Genomic DNA, 17,187 nt, shown 5'->3' with positions numbered 1-17,187 from the left:
ATGAGGCAAACCACCTAATGAGCAGTAGATCATGTCCAAGCGTACTTGTTTTACAGACTGCTCATTTAGTTGTCTGATTTCTCATTTCTGTAGCACTATCACACTGAGAGAAAAGCAATCACAAACACGAGAGAACCCAAGCAGCTACTGTTGAAGTTGTTGTTGTTGTTTTTCCCTATTGTTAGATGGACCAACAGATTTTTAAAATGGGTATAAATTAAATGAATTGAAATTAAAAGAGTAAAGAAGGCCAAGAAATAAACAAACCCTCATGAAGTTCTATGGGATAATAATTATTTTATTCATTTTTTAAATAGTTTTACATATGGTTTTGAGCAACATTGAATTTCACTTAAAATCGTCTCTAGCTAACATTTGATTGTTAAGTTCTTTTATGGTTTTCACAGAGAAATCTAATTCAATGTGCTATTCAGAATTAGATAAATATTTGTAAGCTTTTCCTATCTCACCCTACCCGAGCGCGTTCTTTCTGTAGGGAGAGGTGAAGGGAGATTTCACGCAATAAAAGAACGAAAACACGTCATACTAACTAGGCAACGTGATGAAACCATATCGTCTTATTTAAAAGTCCATGCCGTTTAACTGATGACACAGCTTAAAGACTAAGTTAAATTGAAGCACCAATTAATCGGGCCCATTTGGCCAACTTTGACAAAGACAATTACCGTTGGGATTAAAAATCGGCCCGATTTATACAAATCTGTAGTCGATTTTCACCCCATGCTCAATAACAGTAAATGAAATTGGTCGACAAATTGTAACGTGTAAACTGGCCCATGCCATTGGACGCACTACGTAATTGGTCCGCCGATAAATTGGCAAGTGTACATTTTATTTGACAGGAGAAGGCTGACGAGATGCATAACAGTTGGGAACAAGACTGATTTCACAAGTTTATTGTGATTCTAAGAATGAGTCAGGTGATTATAGTAACAATCATCAAGAATTGATCGGAGTTCAAGTTCTCGCTATCGTTCCACCTAAATCAGTCAATGTTATGCTCATTGATCATGCGCTGTCATGCACGAATGTCGTACACTTGTCAAAGTTCTGTGTCTGGCTAATGTAAGCAATTTTAACATAGTTTTGTGTACTGCCAAGGACAATTACCTCTTTACGAGTTGCCGGTAATACAGAAAGAATAGATAAATAAACAAATAAATAAGTAAATAAATAAATAAATAAATAAATAATTAGAAGCGACTTGGGAATGCAACGATAAGCGAGACAATGCAACAAATTTGACAGAAAACAACATTCTAACCGGAAAAAAAAGTGGATTTGTTCCCCCTCTCAATAAGACAATAAGAATAATACTAGCTAAGATTTGCAGGTAAAATTGCAACGTGAACGTAAAAATATTTTGTAATAGCATTTCGGAGAGTATATGGACAGATATGCAGTCTATTAATTGAACCTCTCTGCCCAGGGAATTTAAATCCTAAAGAACAACTGCATTTAGGGGATCAAGATCCTTATGCGACAGTTTTAAAAGAAAATCTTCTCCTGTTAAAGGTTTCCAAACAAGGTTTCCCAACTTCAAGGTTTCTGTTAACACCTAAACTATTTTCTCTAACCACTCGGGAGATTTTGGAAGTTAACTACTCGAAATTGTTTCAAGAAACACCAAAAGTGTATTCCTTAACCACTCAATTAAATCTTAATTGTCCGACGAATAAGTTCCCTAAAGGCTTCAGCGGAGGTAAAACTGACGTGAAGATTACAAGAGTAAAATGCGAGTTCGCAAACACAAATTAAAGTTGTTGAAACGTTCAAAAGCATATAGGTTAATAAGTGAACTGTTTTCCTTTAGCCAACAGATTGGAACCATGTTGGTCAAATGTTGTTGCAACCCGCACACGTTATCCCCAAAACAAGTTACAAACTTAGCTAGGGTTTGTGTTGTTGGGGGGCATAATTTTGCTAGTATAGATTCTTTAACACGTCGTCTAAGATCACAAGTTGTAGAGAGGGACAAATGTTCTGAATTATAACGTGATATTGTTTAAGCTGGGGAAAATTTGTTTTTAGTTTGAACAAAGTCCGCACTTGAGCCTGCAGTTGGACATAAGCCATTGTTCTCTGCAGCGGTCGGCAGGGTAAATTTGGCATCTGCCGTCATCGGTACAAGTTTCAGGAACTGTGGGTGAAAAAAAGTTAGACATTTTTAAGACTAAAATATGTGAAAAATTACCGCCTCTGGTACTCTGGTAATGTGAGAGGCGAATTGCCGAACAGATAATTGTATTAACTACCAAGTAGACTCCTGTCGTGAACTCCGTGGCAAGAAAAAAAATTGTTTAAACAACAGGAGTTGGGAGATGGTAAAACAGTGAGTAAGGGACACTAGTTTCTCTCCGAGAGAGCGAAAACATTTGGGAAAAGAAAGCCTGTAAAAATTAAGCTTCAACGGGATTTGCGATACTGGTGCAGTGCTCTACCAACCGAGCTATCAAACCAACTGGGAGCGGGTCATTTGTGAGGTCGTAATGAACCTGCGGAAGATGAATAGAAAGTGAATATCTGAAAAATCGTAAACTTAAACTGCAGAGGGAAGTTTTTTTCAGGTTTTCATTTCGCAATTGCTCAAGTTGCATACATAACTGTAGTGTAATTAAATCTTTTCTCCGCAGTCCAAATATATTCCCTTTCATATCAGACATTATGCAGTCTACGGATAGGATTGATATAAAAATAATTATCAAAAAGTGTCAAAAATGGTTTCCAAAGAAACACAGACGTTTCGGGTATATAACCCATCTTCAGTGTGTGCAGTCTATGCGGAGAAAAGAAGAGGGAAGAGCAGGTAAGATTTTATGAAAGACGAAAAATCTAGAAACAAATTTTTTAATAACCGAAATAACCGTGAGGTCAAGTGTAAAAAACCGGTATAAAATACCTTTAGCCAGGACTTAAGCTTGAAATAGTAAATTGACATTTAAAATTTATCAACAAACTGCTGCGAAAAATTCCAAGAAGGACCATCCAACCCTCCCCTCGCCTCCTCTTCCCTTAGGACTTTTTACTCACCACTGTTGTAAGCTACCGCTGTCGCAGTGGGTTGCGCGTAAGCTTGAGCGGGCGGAGAAGCCTGAGCAGGGGTCTGGGGCTGGGCACTGGCTGTACTCTCAGAAGCCGCTGGAGTTTGTGATGAAGTTGCGGGCTTCTTTGCTGTTGCGTCATTTGACGTTGATGTCTTTGTTGCTTCCTGAGAAGCCGATGGCTGTGTTGCATTCTGGGAGGTCGATGATTCTACTGAACTCTGGGAAGTGGAAGATTGGGTTGCATCCTGAGAGGTTGCTTGCTTCGTTGCGTTAGGGGAAGTCGATGTTTCTACTGCTTTCTCGGAGGTTGATGATTGTGTTGCATTCTTAGAGGCCGATTGTTCTGTTGAATCCTGAGAGGAACTTTCCTCTTTGGCTTTAAATAAAATAAAAATTAAAAAAAAAATGGGAATTTCAGTGGCTTCAAAAAAGTGGCTCTTTCGTCTACTGGTCGAATTGGAATTTTGAAATGTTGGTTTTTGTGCAGGGAGGAAAACCGAAGTACCCGGAGAAAAACCCTTAGAGCAAGGACGAGAACCAACAACAAACTCAACCAAGTATACAGTGTTAACACTGGGAACCAGTGTACCAAGACTACCGATGAGTGTCTCTTGCCACAGATCAGGACTGGGTTACAATGGACTATATCTTGAAAAACTGTTTTCAAGTTCTCGCGTTTTCGTCCAAAATGCACTAGAGCAGGTCATGAGTTGTTCTTTTCAAGAATTCAGTTGTTTTTTTTTCTTGGTGTTCTAGAATTATTTTGTGACTAATTGAAGATGTTGTAGCACCATTCTCACCAAAATCAAAATCCCCATGATACTTGAGCTGTGTTACAGTGGATTGTACCCAACAACTTTCTGTCAAAACACAAGATCATACCTTCAGGTTTGGTTTCCGACTTCTGTGATGCATTTTCAATGACTGCCTCAGGCCCTTTAGTAACCTGCAGTAGTTCTCTATGATCGCCCTCGACTACCTCTACACTCGGCGTGCTGGCGTACTTCTGTCCCTTCTCCGGCACATCAATCTCAATATTTTCAATCAAGGGTCTCGTGACATTTTGTTTAAGGACCATCAGAGGTTTGACAAAACCTTTGATGGTGGTGTTACTCTTTGGTGGCATGATGCGAATCTCCTGGACCTGTGGGACACCGTCTTTCAACTTCGGCTTGACTCGGATGGTATACTTTGCTTCTAGCGGTTGGGGTCCCGAAGCAGGGGCGACCAAGTCCGACTGCATCTCGGAAATCTCCGGAGCATCTTTCTCCGGAGCATCGTTAAGCTTACTCGCTGTTGCATTTTGATCATTTGAACCGGTCACGTTAGCGACTGGATCTGTGAAAAGAAAACAGGCAGATGGATTAAGAATTTCATAGACAAGTTGAAATGTTTTTTTACCTTCAATGTAAGATTGAAATTTAATCAAAAGCAGTTAGCCTGTCTTAAAATTGATTTACTTGGAGCCTAGCACGGCTAATAGGTCTCACTGAGATTAACAAGTGTCGCAAATGTTTTCCTTGTCTTTTTGTCTTAATTTACATTAATTTTTCGTCTGACGTTTCTGTCAGGTTTGCCATCCCTGGCAGAGTGTGCCGCTGAGATGTTGGTTTTTCTAACCATGTTTTTCTGGGTATAGGCAGTTATCCAATCGCCTATCGTCCACCCAACAATGACATGTTTATAAGGTCAGACCATAAATCCGGGAACTCCGTGCCCTACCCTTTGCCAAAATACAGTGGGAGCCGAATACTTTAAATTCCTACGTGATCAACACTGAACATGAACATGAGTAAACAGCCCCGTGATCTTAGAGGCGCCTTAAAATACCTCAGTGATACCCATGGCTAAGAGGAAGGAAACCTCGATTGGAAAACTCTGGTCCTTCAGGTCTGGGTTTGGGCCTGAGTCTCATCACCCCAGCCTTTAATTAAAACCGACCTGATTATAAAAGCTGTACTATTGGACGACTGCGTCTGTGGGGAGTGGAACCGAATATTTGTTTTTATCAATAGCGTCAAGGTAATCTGGCCACCATAAAGAGATTCGAGTGCTGACTTTTTGAGCGTTAGCCCTTCGTCACAGCGAATTCGGATTCTGACGAAGCTCTGACGAAGGGCTAACGCTCGAAACGTTATCACTCGAATCTCTTTACGATGGCGAAATTTGGTGATAAAACCAAACATTCGCAGCATTCAAATGAAGGTGACGAGTAGCACTGTGCTGTCTGTCTAACCATAATTTGTATAAATGGTATTTATTTATAATTCTCATTGTAGACTTGAAGTGGATTAAAAGGTTGAAAACAATTGCATAACAGGTGATCACATGAAGGCAGACACGCATGGCCAGTTATTAAGTAAAACGGTGAAAGAACAATGCATGGAATGTTCTTTGTGTGAACCATTAGCTTCCAATTCGAAACAACTTCAGGCCTTCGTATTTTAAATCCTTTTATAAAAATTGTCTTTCATTCTCGAACAAAAAAGCGCCTATTTTTCTACAAATCGAGTTAATTTTCAGAATCATCTTCACTCTTATCACTTGAAGAACAATTAAAAACAAAACTGGGTAGAAACAGAGGTGATTTCATTGCGGCCGCAAGCAAGCCCGTTTTCTTTTTGTTGAGCAAGGAACTCTATTTAAACAGGTCTTTATTCACTCAATTATAGGCTATTCAAATATTTTGCTTCCCATCTTAGTTAGATTTGAATCCATGTTTTACATGGTCCCTTTACCCCCATTCTTATAAAAGAAGAAACTCGTAAGTTTCAAATTCCAACCTATTTCTGATTCTGTCTTCCCTTCTCGAGAGGTTAAAATCGCTCTAGCTACTGACAACCAATTAACATTTTAGTTCACAGCGATCATCGTTTTAATAAGGTTATAGTTTCAATACTGCCCGTTAAATATATGTTTTGCTTTCTTGTCCTAATTATTTTGACTTTCTAAATTGTAAACTAAAACAATTATCACAACTTACCTTGAATGAGTATATGAAAAGTTCTTCCCTCAATTACCGACAGGCACACGACAAACACTACGAATTTCAACATGTTTAAAAGGAAACTGACGGAACGCTCTGTGTTTGAGTAATGTATTGCCTCTTCAAAAGCGCCCTTACACACGTAAGGTCAAGAAAATGCTAGGAAGCTTTAACTGGTGACCTTTCTGCCTAATGAGCTGGAAAACAATGCTTGATAGATGCTTTAAAGACCCGCACTGTGCTTTCTATATATACGTATATTACGTATGTCCTATTTAGAAATCTGACCTGACTTTTGTTGGTAGAAATGTTAGTGTGCTGAGAGTAAACCTAATTTTACTCCGATGAAATCGAGCCTCGTCGCAAATTTTTAACGGCTGACGAAGAGTGTAGATACAGCTCTAACTCGACAGGTTAAATTTTCAAGCCTTCCGGACTAACTGAAGACATTAACTAATTAACTGTGAGTCCTTTCGATGAAATCATGACTACCAGTTTATTTTTGTTTGGGTGACCTTTTTCTCGAGAAATAAAAATACATTAGCAAAGTAATGAGATTTTTGGGGTATTTCTTGGAAATTTAATATGGCAAGCTGTGGATTCATTTCTCAACCGGACCTTAAAAAATAGAATCCATTTTTTTACGAACAAAAGCAGGTGATATGCGAAAATAAAACAAAACGTCGTTTTTCAAACCATGTTCGCTGTAACACAACTGCAGAAGTTTTATGTAAGGCTTTCAGGAGAAGTTGGATGTTGATCATACGTCAATTTAATGTGACCCGTGTGATCGAACCAATAATATTCAAACACGATATTTACCGATACACACGCCACTTGTGTTGGTGCAGTAGCGCATGCGCTTGCCATGAACCAAACACTACGGAAATAACCGATTACTTCTAAAAAATAACCGTTATAGAACATGCAAAGAGCTCCCCAAGTCTGCAAACACAACTTTTAGTTTATTTACGAGCAAATCTTAAGAGAACTCCGTAACAGATCGATGACCGACGAAAAAGGAGAGAGAACTGGAGAAATGCGGCTGCTTATATAATCCAAAGATTTTTCTAAAAAAGGTAACCTATTTGTCCAGTATAAAACTTGTTCTATTGTCCCTACGTCACGAAACATTATTGTAACAGAACGTTCGAGAAACATATGGAGCATGCTCAGTTCTTGAATAAACAAACAGTCATAGCAAAATATCAAATGTTCATACTGCTTCAAGAGTGTTTCTCCCACAACAAATATCGAGTTGGTTGTATGCATTGCTTGTTGGTCTTAACATTAGTCCACTTTCTCTTGGTGGAGCGAGTAAAATAGAGTAAAATGAGCCACAACTTTTACAGGACGATCTTTATTTAAAGAATGCTCATGCATTTCACAAGAAAAGAAATAGTTTTGAAATACAAGAGCGATAGGCACAGCATGTACATAAAACTGACTTGTGCTTTGATTACCTTATCTCTGCTACATCTGCTTAATCACTAAACTGAGTTTCATACATCTTACATGAAATACTTGCTATACTAAAATAAATAGCTGTTTTATCTAACACCTAAGATTGAGAAAATATACTACAAACAGCTCCCTGAAGATAGCCGAATCGAAGTAGAACAATTAATTCATAAGTGAATTTTTTTTCAACCAAATCATAAACCCAAAGTGTATACAGTTCTCAATTGGCATCGAGTATTGACTCTTTGTTAAGTTGGTGTTATCTACACTCAGTATAGAGACCACTCTTAATGCTGACGAGTCACGTGACCCCAGTTGTCATCTTTGAGTTGTTAATTATAGCATCAGAAACCTGGAAAAGAATAGAAAATATATCGGTTACTATATTGACTTGATTTTCAAGGCTGTCCTCAATTCCTTGTACCTATTCCCTCTCGCCACCTATCCACTACAATACCTGTTCCTTCCTTTTCTTTTACATGTTTGCAGCTGTTTCATTTGAAAGTTGTTACCGGAACGACACATGATTTTAAGTCGTTACTCAAAATTGATTTTCCTAGCTAAGTCGTATTATGGTTCATGAATTTATGAAATTCCTTGTTTTCACAGCCACTTTATACTCACCCCTCCTGAATACGCCAAGAGTGTTTCCGTCTCATTTTATCAATACAAAGCATTTCTTACCTTTATCTTAGCACAGTTTACACTTGCTTTTGCAGTTCTCCATTAGCCAGGCATTTGCGCATTGGTTTTCAGTGTATGTTTCACATCTACTGTCATCAGAGCAAGTCTCGGCTACAAGAACAACAACAAAAAGATTGGTCGAGCAAGAATTACAATGAAGGGTTGGATGGGCAACAGCCTTAACAGCCCTCCTAAAACAACCACTAACTGCCATACCGGATTGTCGCCATAGCCCATTCGTTCACTCAAAACATTTTAATTAAAAAGTTTCCCCATAAAAGCTATGTCTATGACAAGAATCAGTAAATTGTATCCTAGAGGGGCTGTTGTAGAGTGTTAAGATATTGTTAATTTTCTTGTATTTGGGGTATTCTAAGCTCTGCATTGTTGAGTCCGTGTGACCAAAGCCAAAAAATAAGTGAAGCATTTTTTAGAAGAGGTAAGGGAGGAGGTAAGGAATTTAATCAAAATAACAAACTTACTGTTGCTATAGGCAGCAGTCTGTGCAGCTGGAGCAGCAACAGAGGACTGGTACTGAGTATCTGGGTAATATGATGCTGTGCTCTGGGCAGAGGTTTCTGTGGCGGGGGTAGACTGGGTTTGAGCTGTCGAAGTTTCTGTGGTGGGGGTGGACTGCGTCTGCGCTGTGGAGGTTTCAGTGGTGGGGATAGACTGGGTCTGAGCTGTGGAAGATTCTTTGGTAGGGGTGGACTGAGTCTGAGCTGTGGATGTTTCTGCGGAGGACTGGGTCTGATCTGTAGAAGTTTGAGTGGCTGAGTCCTGCTCGGTTGTGGTGGCAGGGGAGGACTGAGTCTGCTCTATCGTGGTTGTTGCTATGTTTTGTTGGGCTGCCGGTGTTGAGGAGGATTGTACTGTTGCATCTTCTGCCTCATTTACAGGCTGGGTTTCCTGGGGTGCTAATAACATTTGAGAGAAAAGTACCGTAATGTTTGCACAGCAACAATAACTAATGATAACCGAGCGCTTAAATTAGTGATTAAATTTGACGGTTGATTGTAAATCCTGACAGTAACGGCCCCTGTTAAAGTAATGACCTGATTCTCTCCTTAGAGAGGGCGATAGCTTTAAGGTAGGTTTCCACTGTATTACTTGCGTGAAGCTAAACAGTGCTCATACTAGACAATTCAATACCATTGGAGCTATGGCGCAGACTCTTAATTTAATTATTTTCATCGGTTTATTCTTTTCTATCTTTTTAAGGATTCGTATTTTTGAGCACCCTAGGTGAAGGTGGTTTTCTCGATAAAGATGTTCCTTTTTTAGGAAGCAGAAACAACAACAAAAAGAAAAACCCGATAAAAGTCTATTCTTGAGATATAGGAGATTGCATGCCTTTTCAGATATTCAATGCATGCTGCTTACTATTTCAGAGTTTCATTTTACCCTATTAACCGGAAAAACATTTCGGCCAAAATAAGGCCCGTACTCTTGAACACGAACAGCATCCGGCTTTACATTTAATCTCAGCTTAGCGTTAATCGACTTTCCAACAAGCATTAATTTCATTTGTCACGTGTGAATATGCGTTTATTCGAGTAAATTCATTGCTTGTTTTAGTCAGTTCCCGACATACCTTCAGTTTCCGTATTTGACTTTTGTATTGCAGGGTCCTCTACTATTGCCTGTCCTTTGTGGACTTGCAGCATTTCTTTGCGATCACCTTCAATCACCTCCACACTCGGTTTACGGCTGAACTTCGCTCCTTTCTTTGGCACGTCAATCTCGATATTCTCGATCATAGGCTTTGTGATGTTCTGTTTCAAAACCATGAGTGGTTTAACAAATCCTGAAGCTCCAGACTTGTTCGGAGGCATAATGCGGATCTCCTGCATTTGAGGCACACCATTCAGAAGTTTGGGCTTAACTCGCAAGGTGTACTTAGCAACCAGGGGCTTGTCTCCAGGAACGGGTGCAACCAGATCCGATTCCAGCTCTGAGTTTTCAAGGTCCTTTACCTCCTTTGGTAAAATTTGCTTGGTCGTTGGCGCTTTTACTTTGTCCTTTGCTGGAAATTATAATTTTGCGATATTTATAAACATGAGTTTGTTTCATTGACAGAATTTCCCTTTGTGTGTTTTTGTATCGTTGGCGTTCCATTGTAGTATCACTTCCTTTTGTCTTGACCTGTTTTGTTCTGCTTTAATTATTTTTTTTAAACTTATTTTTGCTTTGTAGTCACAGTTGACGAAGTTCTATCGAGCAATTCTACTTTGTTACTAGCAGTTGACAAATTGTTATTATAATTTCCCTTGGCTCTTGGCGGTATTCGAAGTTGTGGTCTACGAATCTTGCACACGGATCGCCGACAAGTCGACCTTACGGTACACGTTACGTTAAGACCCCTAGCCTTTTGGTAATGGAGACAGGTCCGAAACGAACGTAGCCCTTCGAATCACATTATGGTCTTAAAATGCATCTGTGAATACCAAAGCAAAGACTGTACTTCCTCCTCGCACCTTTTTAGCGTCATATCAGTTCGCTTTGTTGTCGCACTAGGACTGGAGTCCCGCTATACAAACCAATCGATTTACTGAACGGCTGAAACAGCCGCCAAGAAACTGGGTGGATGCTATTGCGTTGTTTCTCTACAGCAAAAATCGGCCTTTATTCGAAGAAATTCAAAGTTTATAACAGTCTCCCTGTCAAGTGAAATTAAGTAGTGACTAAGTATCCCTCATAGAGTCATACTGCCAGTTAATATGTTGTGTGTATTTTGACCTCGTACCTCTAAACTAGACAGACTGTTGGTAAAGTGAAAATTGGATTCAGGGTGAAAGATTTTACATAGGTTTTATGGCGCACACAAGCAGGAAGAAATAGTCATTACCTTTGCACAGGTCACATGTTTTGGGACAGTTAATCTGCCACCAGGTGTCATTGCAGTTGGAGTATCCATAAGCACAGTCCTTGTACACGTCATCACAGTAGAGGTTGAACACATAAGGCACTAAAAAACACAAGAGGAAAAGCAATGAATGAGTCTTGAAAGAACAACAGTGGCATTTAAAGCCACATTTTCGACATCGTAGTAAAGGGTAAAAGGGAGAATTTTTAGTTGTGTTATACTCACTTGGCGGGGCCTTGGGAAGCTTGGGACAGGGTTTGCAATCCTTGGGTGGCTTCACATTTTTACAGCATGTCCAGGGTGTCTGGGCAGCACCATCAGAATCAACCATGACATCCTGAGTAAAGCTCTGGCCAGTTGTTGTGAGATCCACGGTACCTGGGCCAGACAAAGTCACACTCGCAGCATTAGGGTTAAGATTCCCGTGCATTTCACTGGACGCATCCGTGTTATCAACATGAAGTGTATTTTGAGACGTTACCTCCTCTGATGACGCGTGTAGTGAAGATGGTAGCGGAGGAGGACGGGGAGGTGATGTGTTCAATGATTCTACCATGGATGCTTCCTCGTGATGCAGCATTGATGCATCAAGTGATTGCAGTTGTGTTGCTTGTGATTGTGTCTGCGCTTCGGATTGCAATTGTGCAAGTGGTTTGGATGAGTTTGGCTGATGGATGAAGAATGTTTGTGTTTCGTCCAGTGATTGAGATTGATTTTGTGATGTGATGTTACCTTGTGTAAGAAAAACATGAGCATTTGTGGATTCGCTTTATTCATATAAAACAAGATTGTTTCAATAGCCGACCTTTTATTCCTTCCGTTGCCGATAACCCCACACCCCCAACCCCTTTCCTAAATAAGACTTCAGAGGTTTTTTTAGAAAATTAAGTTACCAGTTGTTCTTGAAGTAAAACCTTTGGAATTTCACATATTTTATTCAGATTTACTTCATGAAGACTCCCTTTTGTTGAGTGTTTAAGACACGTTTCTGGACAAATATCCTTACAAGTCATTAACTTCACCATGAAAATTATGCGATTGGGTTTTTCTTTGCTACGATTCATTCTCGATTGCTTCCATTCTTAATGATTTTTAAAAGGTATCATACTGCAATCAGTTGAAAGGCCTGTCGAAGTTTTCTCAAGAAAATAGACTCAATTATCCTGTCTTTTAGTTCCTGATAAAGGTGCTTAAACAAATGATGTCGAGGAAATGTAATGATGAATCAAATGATCTGTAATGGCGTAGAACTAAGGTAAGACCTAATTGTTTGAGACAGCGAAATAAACAGAAAACGAATGTTAGATCGATCATTACCTGCAGCGACAGTCTTGTTAGAGTTACTGTTTCCTGCCTCAAATCCCTGCACAGTAGCTCCGTCCGTAACCGCCTGACTTGTCTGAGTCACATTGGCAACAGTTGGTTCAAAGCCGACCGCGCCAACTCCGACAACTGGTTGCTGGGTCTTGTTGGTTGCCAAGGAAACTGTTTGATTGATTAGCTCGATGGTCTGGTTTTCAGCAACAGGGGTGGCTACCGGTGCCTGATTTGTGAATGCTGCTTGGGCACCAGCCAATGGCTGCTCAGCAGCTGCCACGGGTTGTTGAGCTGCGACTGGTGCTGCTGCAGCCTGTTCTACTTGAGGTACTACTGGAGCAGCGGCAGTAGCTGGAGCAGCTGCTGCGGGTGCAGCTGGCTGAGCCACAGCAGGAGCTACAGGGGCTGTTGCAACGGGTGCAGCTGGCTGAGCTGCAGCAGCGGCAGCAGGAGCTACCATGGGTGCAGCAGCACCAGCGGCAGCCACTGGAGCTCCAGCAGCATCCTGAGTAGCACCAGCCTGCTGCTGTCCAGCTGTTTGCTGATTAGTATCGGCCTTTTTCCCCTGGTCAACATATCGCATATGGACGGGGTGCTCGTCGGGATACAGGAAAAGCCAGTTTCTGTAATTGCTTTTGTAGTCAAACAAGTTGTAAGTGGTGGTAGGGGACTGCTTTGTAGGAGCATAATCGTATGGCTTGTTGAGGAAGACCACGTCTCGTCTATCTCCCTCGTCTCGCTTCTCAACAACTTTAGCTTTGGACGCGTGTTTGCTCTTGGGTTTCAGTTTCTTGCCAGAGATTCCATGCTTCTTGTTTCCCTGCTTGAAGTACAGGACTGCTGGAAGCTTCATAATGTCGGCCCCTACGTTTAGGAGAGCGTCAGTTATACCATCGAAAATGAAAGGTTATCAGTTTATTTCAACATGGAAATGAAAATTGCTCAATCTAATTATACGATAAAATACAATCATATTCTGAAACGAGGCAAGTTTGTAGTGATGAGTAACTTATAGATGTATTCTTACCGTATTCATCATATTTATTTGGAAGTGCGTTGTGAATCTTTTTTGCAACGAAATGTATGCACAGCTTTATTAGCGTTTACTATTTTTAAATCAAATTGTAAATTGGTATCCGTATAATTATCACAAATGAGAATAGAAATTAATAAAAGACAAATTTAAAAAAATAAATAATTCAAACATATCCATTGGCTATTCCGTTTACTGATTTTACCTACTGCTTATGTCTCCACTCTAATTTTTTTCTCCCAAAATTTTGACCATATGCCAGACAGTATTTCCATATCTATTTTCTTGGTCTTTGACCAGTTTGGTTTGCTTGCAAGCTTACGGTGTATCAAGCGTGCGTTACTACTCACCCTCGTATTCGCAGAGCCTGCACATCCTGGGACAATTCAATTGAACCCATTCTGAAGCGCAGTCCAGATCACTGTATTTGACGCAGTACGAGTGGTTCACACAGAAGTTGCCTTTTGGAGCTGTGAAAATCGGGATATCAAAGATCAACCAGGGTGCTTAATAGGCCGTGATATCTTCCTTACACCACTTTTAATAGACCGTATTCATATTTTCCTTATTGAACTGGAATTAGCCCGCAAACGAGGCTTTCATGGGAGAATCGTTTCAGCTAGTCCAAGTTCAATGTCGATAATACCAATAGCGTCTAGTTCACGAGCAAATGTTCTCAAGTGAGATGATTCCTTTCTAATAGCAAAACAAGTGAAGTGACTAACATTTTGGGGAAAAACTACGTTGCGTCCTTAGAAGTTATATTCAGAAAGTAACGCATAAAAGTTGAAGAGCAATTAAGTTGTTATGTTTTCAGAAGCTACCTAAATTTTCCGCTTAACAGGCCATTTTACAGTTGTGTGCTTAGTGACCTGGTCTTGAATTGGAAGCGAGGCTGGGGTTGACCTTGTTTTGATACAGACCTCACTGCTTTTCATATGTAAATGCAAACTAGTTAGCATAAGAACAGTGTGATCTACATATGAAAAGCAGTGAGGTTTGTATCAAAACAAGGTCAACCCCAGTCTCGCTTTCAATTCAAGACCAGGTCACTTAGCACACAACTGTAAAATGGGCTATTAACGTGTTCTTTCAAACTGAGAATTCTTAAGAGTTTTTCGTGGCTGTTTCAACTCAAATCTACTTCTGATCAACGGATTTATTTCAGACGGGATGAGGTGGATAGATAGCTATAGGGACTCGCTTTTGCTTTGGCATTGTCAAATGCTCATATCAAATCAGGAATAAACGCTCTATCCCCAATTACCCGCCTCATCCCCCTCTAAAATAAGACCCTGGATACAAGATAAAATGTTGAGGGTATTTGCTGATAGACATGGGTTCACAATTACCATTGTTCTTTTTACTTCCACTTTTATGAACACCATGTTTTGATTTCTTGATGGCTATAGAAGAAAAGAAATCAAAGTAAAATAATCTGATGTTCACAAGAATCTCTAGACCTAGACTCATTCATACAATAAAATCCACATTAACCATACAAACCGGTGTTGTAGCCAGTAGAATAGAAATAAATAGGCAAGCTAAAAATCACCTTTAATACATTTAATAATATTACATTCAATAACGGCAAAAATATATAAACGTCTTTACTTTATGTTTTTATTGAAAATGCGCAGGTGCTTGTCTGAAAAAGAAATGCCCCCTAACGAGTGAACAAGTACCCTTGTAATTTTCGTGATCAATGCGGTGCTCAGAAACAGCTGAAACTGGGGTATCAGTAGAGAGAGCTGTCGATAGTTCAGGCTCTTGTACTCTGGTTTAGTGGGTTTCAATATCTCTCGTTTTGCTCTGACCGGAAATCGTTATGCTCTCATCTGTCTTATTTCAGTATTGGAATGGATGGAAGCTGAAATTTCCTCTCTTGTTTGGTTTGAAAGTCTTGATCATGAACGATCGTACACTCTTATAGGTCTTCATACCATAAGGTTTTCGCCAACTCTCGTTAATTTTCGTCGTCTCTCGCCAGTGTTCGTCCTCAGGGCCAGGTTCTTTTGGCCCTGATGTCGAAATTGGAAAAGCACTGGACAACATATTCAAATAAATAACAGTACTGGTAATACAACAATTCTCATGAAGTCAACAGGACCTTTTGATCAAGTACAAGTCCTAACTGAGCGATTTGACAAATTGCACTTTGGATACAATGACTCTTGAAAACAATAATAAGTTTTGAGCGCGTTATCATGTGCAATCTTAAAGAAGAAGCAATTGAGCACTACAATTACTTGGTGCTTAATTTTTGTTTTTCGATTTGAAACTGGAAATACAAATAAAACTTTTTTGCTCGTTTCCGATGCTTTTGGAGATGAAACTGTTTAATGTTTTTGAAAAAAATTTAGGCGGGAACAGGTGACGCTCCCCAAGACTTTTCAACAAAAACAGGTGTTGTTCCTTCAAAACACGGTTTAACTACCTTCATAAAATATTTAAAACAACGAAAAGAAAAATTTGATCGGTAGAACAATGAATCTCACAATACTCGATGAAATCCTGCATGACAAAAATCCCCGCTTCACTGAACGTAGACAAACGCTCCGTACAGATCCGCGTTAGCTTTGGCCGTGTTATTTTACATTTTTCCTTAAATTAAATTCTTATGCTTTAAAATAAATCAAATGTGGGCTATAGCGGGCTATAGTAAGAGAGGGAATCAACATAGTCAGTAAACTTGCTAATTGAATTAAATCAATGTGTAAGGCATCAGTCGATAAAACTCGTATTTACCTTTGGCGTCTAAGAGTCCGTGCTGTATTCCAAGGCAAATAAGCACTAATAAGGCTTTTGAGCCGTATCCAGACCTCGTCAACTTCATCGTTTTCTATTTAACAGACGTAGAACAGGTTATATGCTGGTGCTTAAGCCTTAGCCGCTAAATAACGTGATCCGTTTGCAGGCAAACGATCACCATAGGTTAGTTCCGTTTTACATCTCAAAAGATACATTTGTAAATCCTGATTTATTTTTCCCAGTTAGCACCGTTTTAACTAGAACGAAAAATAAGTAACAGCAACAACTTCTTGGGCTTAAGGTAGAGCATTTACAATATCGGTAGTCTAACTATTGTAAGAGATAAGAGTCATCCAGTACGAATTGTTCTCTCTCAATTGCGACGTTACGATCAGTTTATCCCATTTGTAATTTCTCAAAACACGCTATTTTTATATCTAATAGGGATTTTCGAAAGGCAACTCGTCGATCAAAACATTAAAAAGCAATGACATGAAAGACAGAATCATATTTGGCCAGTCTTTTTTCCCCTCTGTCTGACAACGTGACCAGATGTAAGCTTTTCAACTCAGAACAATAGGTAACTTATAAAGTGGCTTGTTAAACAGATTTTCACTTACCTGTAAATTTTATCGTTATGAAGAAGACATATAGAAAATTGCCAACGGCCCCTCTGTGACTTTGTTTTGAATTTCAAAAATATGATAAGATTTAAAAACAATAATTTCAACAGCTTTTTGAATTACTGCTGTTGCAGATTAGCTTTTAATTCAGCGGTTTTACGCCAAAAAGGTACCAAAACGAGGCGATCAAACGATCAGTTTAGTAACTTCCTTTTTTAATTTCATGTGAGTGACCGCTGGATTCCAAAGCTAACCAGGCTTATGTGTACTGTTGTTTACCTTCATGTAAGCTTTCACGATTGTGTAGTACACTAGTTTTTCATGACACGTTAAACCTACGAAACATCGAATTTCACACTTTTTGGGATTTTTCTCTCAAATGTCTTATCAAAAGAAATTTT

General features: G+C 39.6%; 2 protein-coding genes across 4 annotated transcripts; both read right to left on the bottom strand.

Annotated features, from left to right (window-relative positions):
• Positions 1-277: 277 nt before the first annotated feature.
• Positions 278-6,224, bottom strand: LOC146460590 (uncharacterized). Of its 2 annotated transcripts, none has more exons than XM_085088016.1 (4): positions 6,049-6,224; positions 3,948-4,397; positions 3,052-3,441; positions 278-2,161 (listed from the first exon to the last, which is right to left on the bottom strand). In XM_085088016.1, exons 1-4 carry the CDS (start codon positions 6,119-6,121, stop codon positions 2,049-2,051), a joined length of 1,026 nt encoding a protein of 341 aa, XP_084944142.1. In that variant the 5' UTR covers positions 6,122-6,224; the 3' UTR covers positions 278-2,048. The 2 variants fall into 2 exon arrangements, with proteins under 2 accessions (XP_084944142.1, XP_084944141.1); XM_085088015.1 differs by having other exon boundaries at positions 3,948-4,403; positions 6,049-6,222.
• A 1,168-nt stretch (positions 6,225-7,392) lies between these two features.
• LOC146460589 (uncharacterized) lies at positions 7,393-16,923 on the bottom strand. Of its 2 annotated transcripts, none has more exons than XM_085087971.1 (11): positions 16,784-16,923; positions 16,161-16,254; positions 14,765-14,818; positions 13,763-13,882; positions 12,380-13,243; positions 11,288-11,794; positions 11,045-11,164; positions 9,791-10,222; positions 8,679-9,113; positions 8,197-8,307; positions 7,393-7,864 (listed from the first exon to the last, which is right to left on the bottom strand). In XM_085087971.1, exons 2-10 carry the CDS (start codon positions 16,246-16,248, stop codon positions 8,204-8,206), a joined length of 2,724 nt encoding a protein of 907 aa, XP_084944097.1. In that variant the 5' UTR covers positions 16,249-16,254; positions 16,784-16,923; the 3' UTR covers positions 7,393-7,864; positions 8,197-8,203. The 2 variants fall into 2 exon arrangements, with proteins under 2 accessions (XP_084944097.1, XP_084944098.1); XM_085087972.1 differs by having other exon boundaries at positions 11,288-11,440; positions 16,784-16,920.
• Between the last annotated feature and the right edge of the window lie 264 nt (positions 16,924-17,187).

Source organism: Pavona decussata, unplaced genomic scaffold (assembly GCF_977016875.1).
Source record: "Pavona decussata unplaced genomic scaffold, jaPavDecu1.1 SCAFFOLD_210, whole genome shotgun sequence".
Taxonomy (NCBI): domain Eukaryota; kingdom Metazoa; phylum Cnidaria; class Anthozoa; order Scleractinia; family Agariciidae; genus Pavona; species Pavona decussata.
This window is presented reverse-complemented; position numbering and strand designations above follow the sequence as displayed.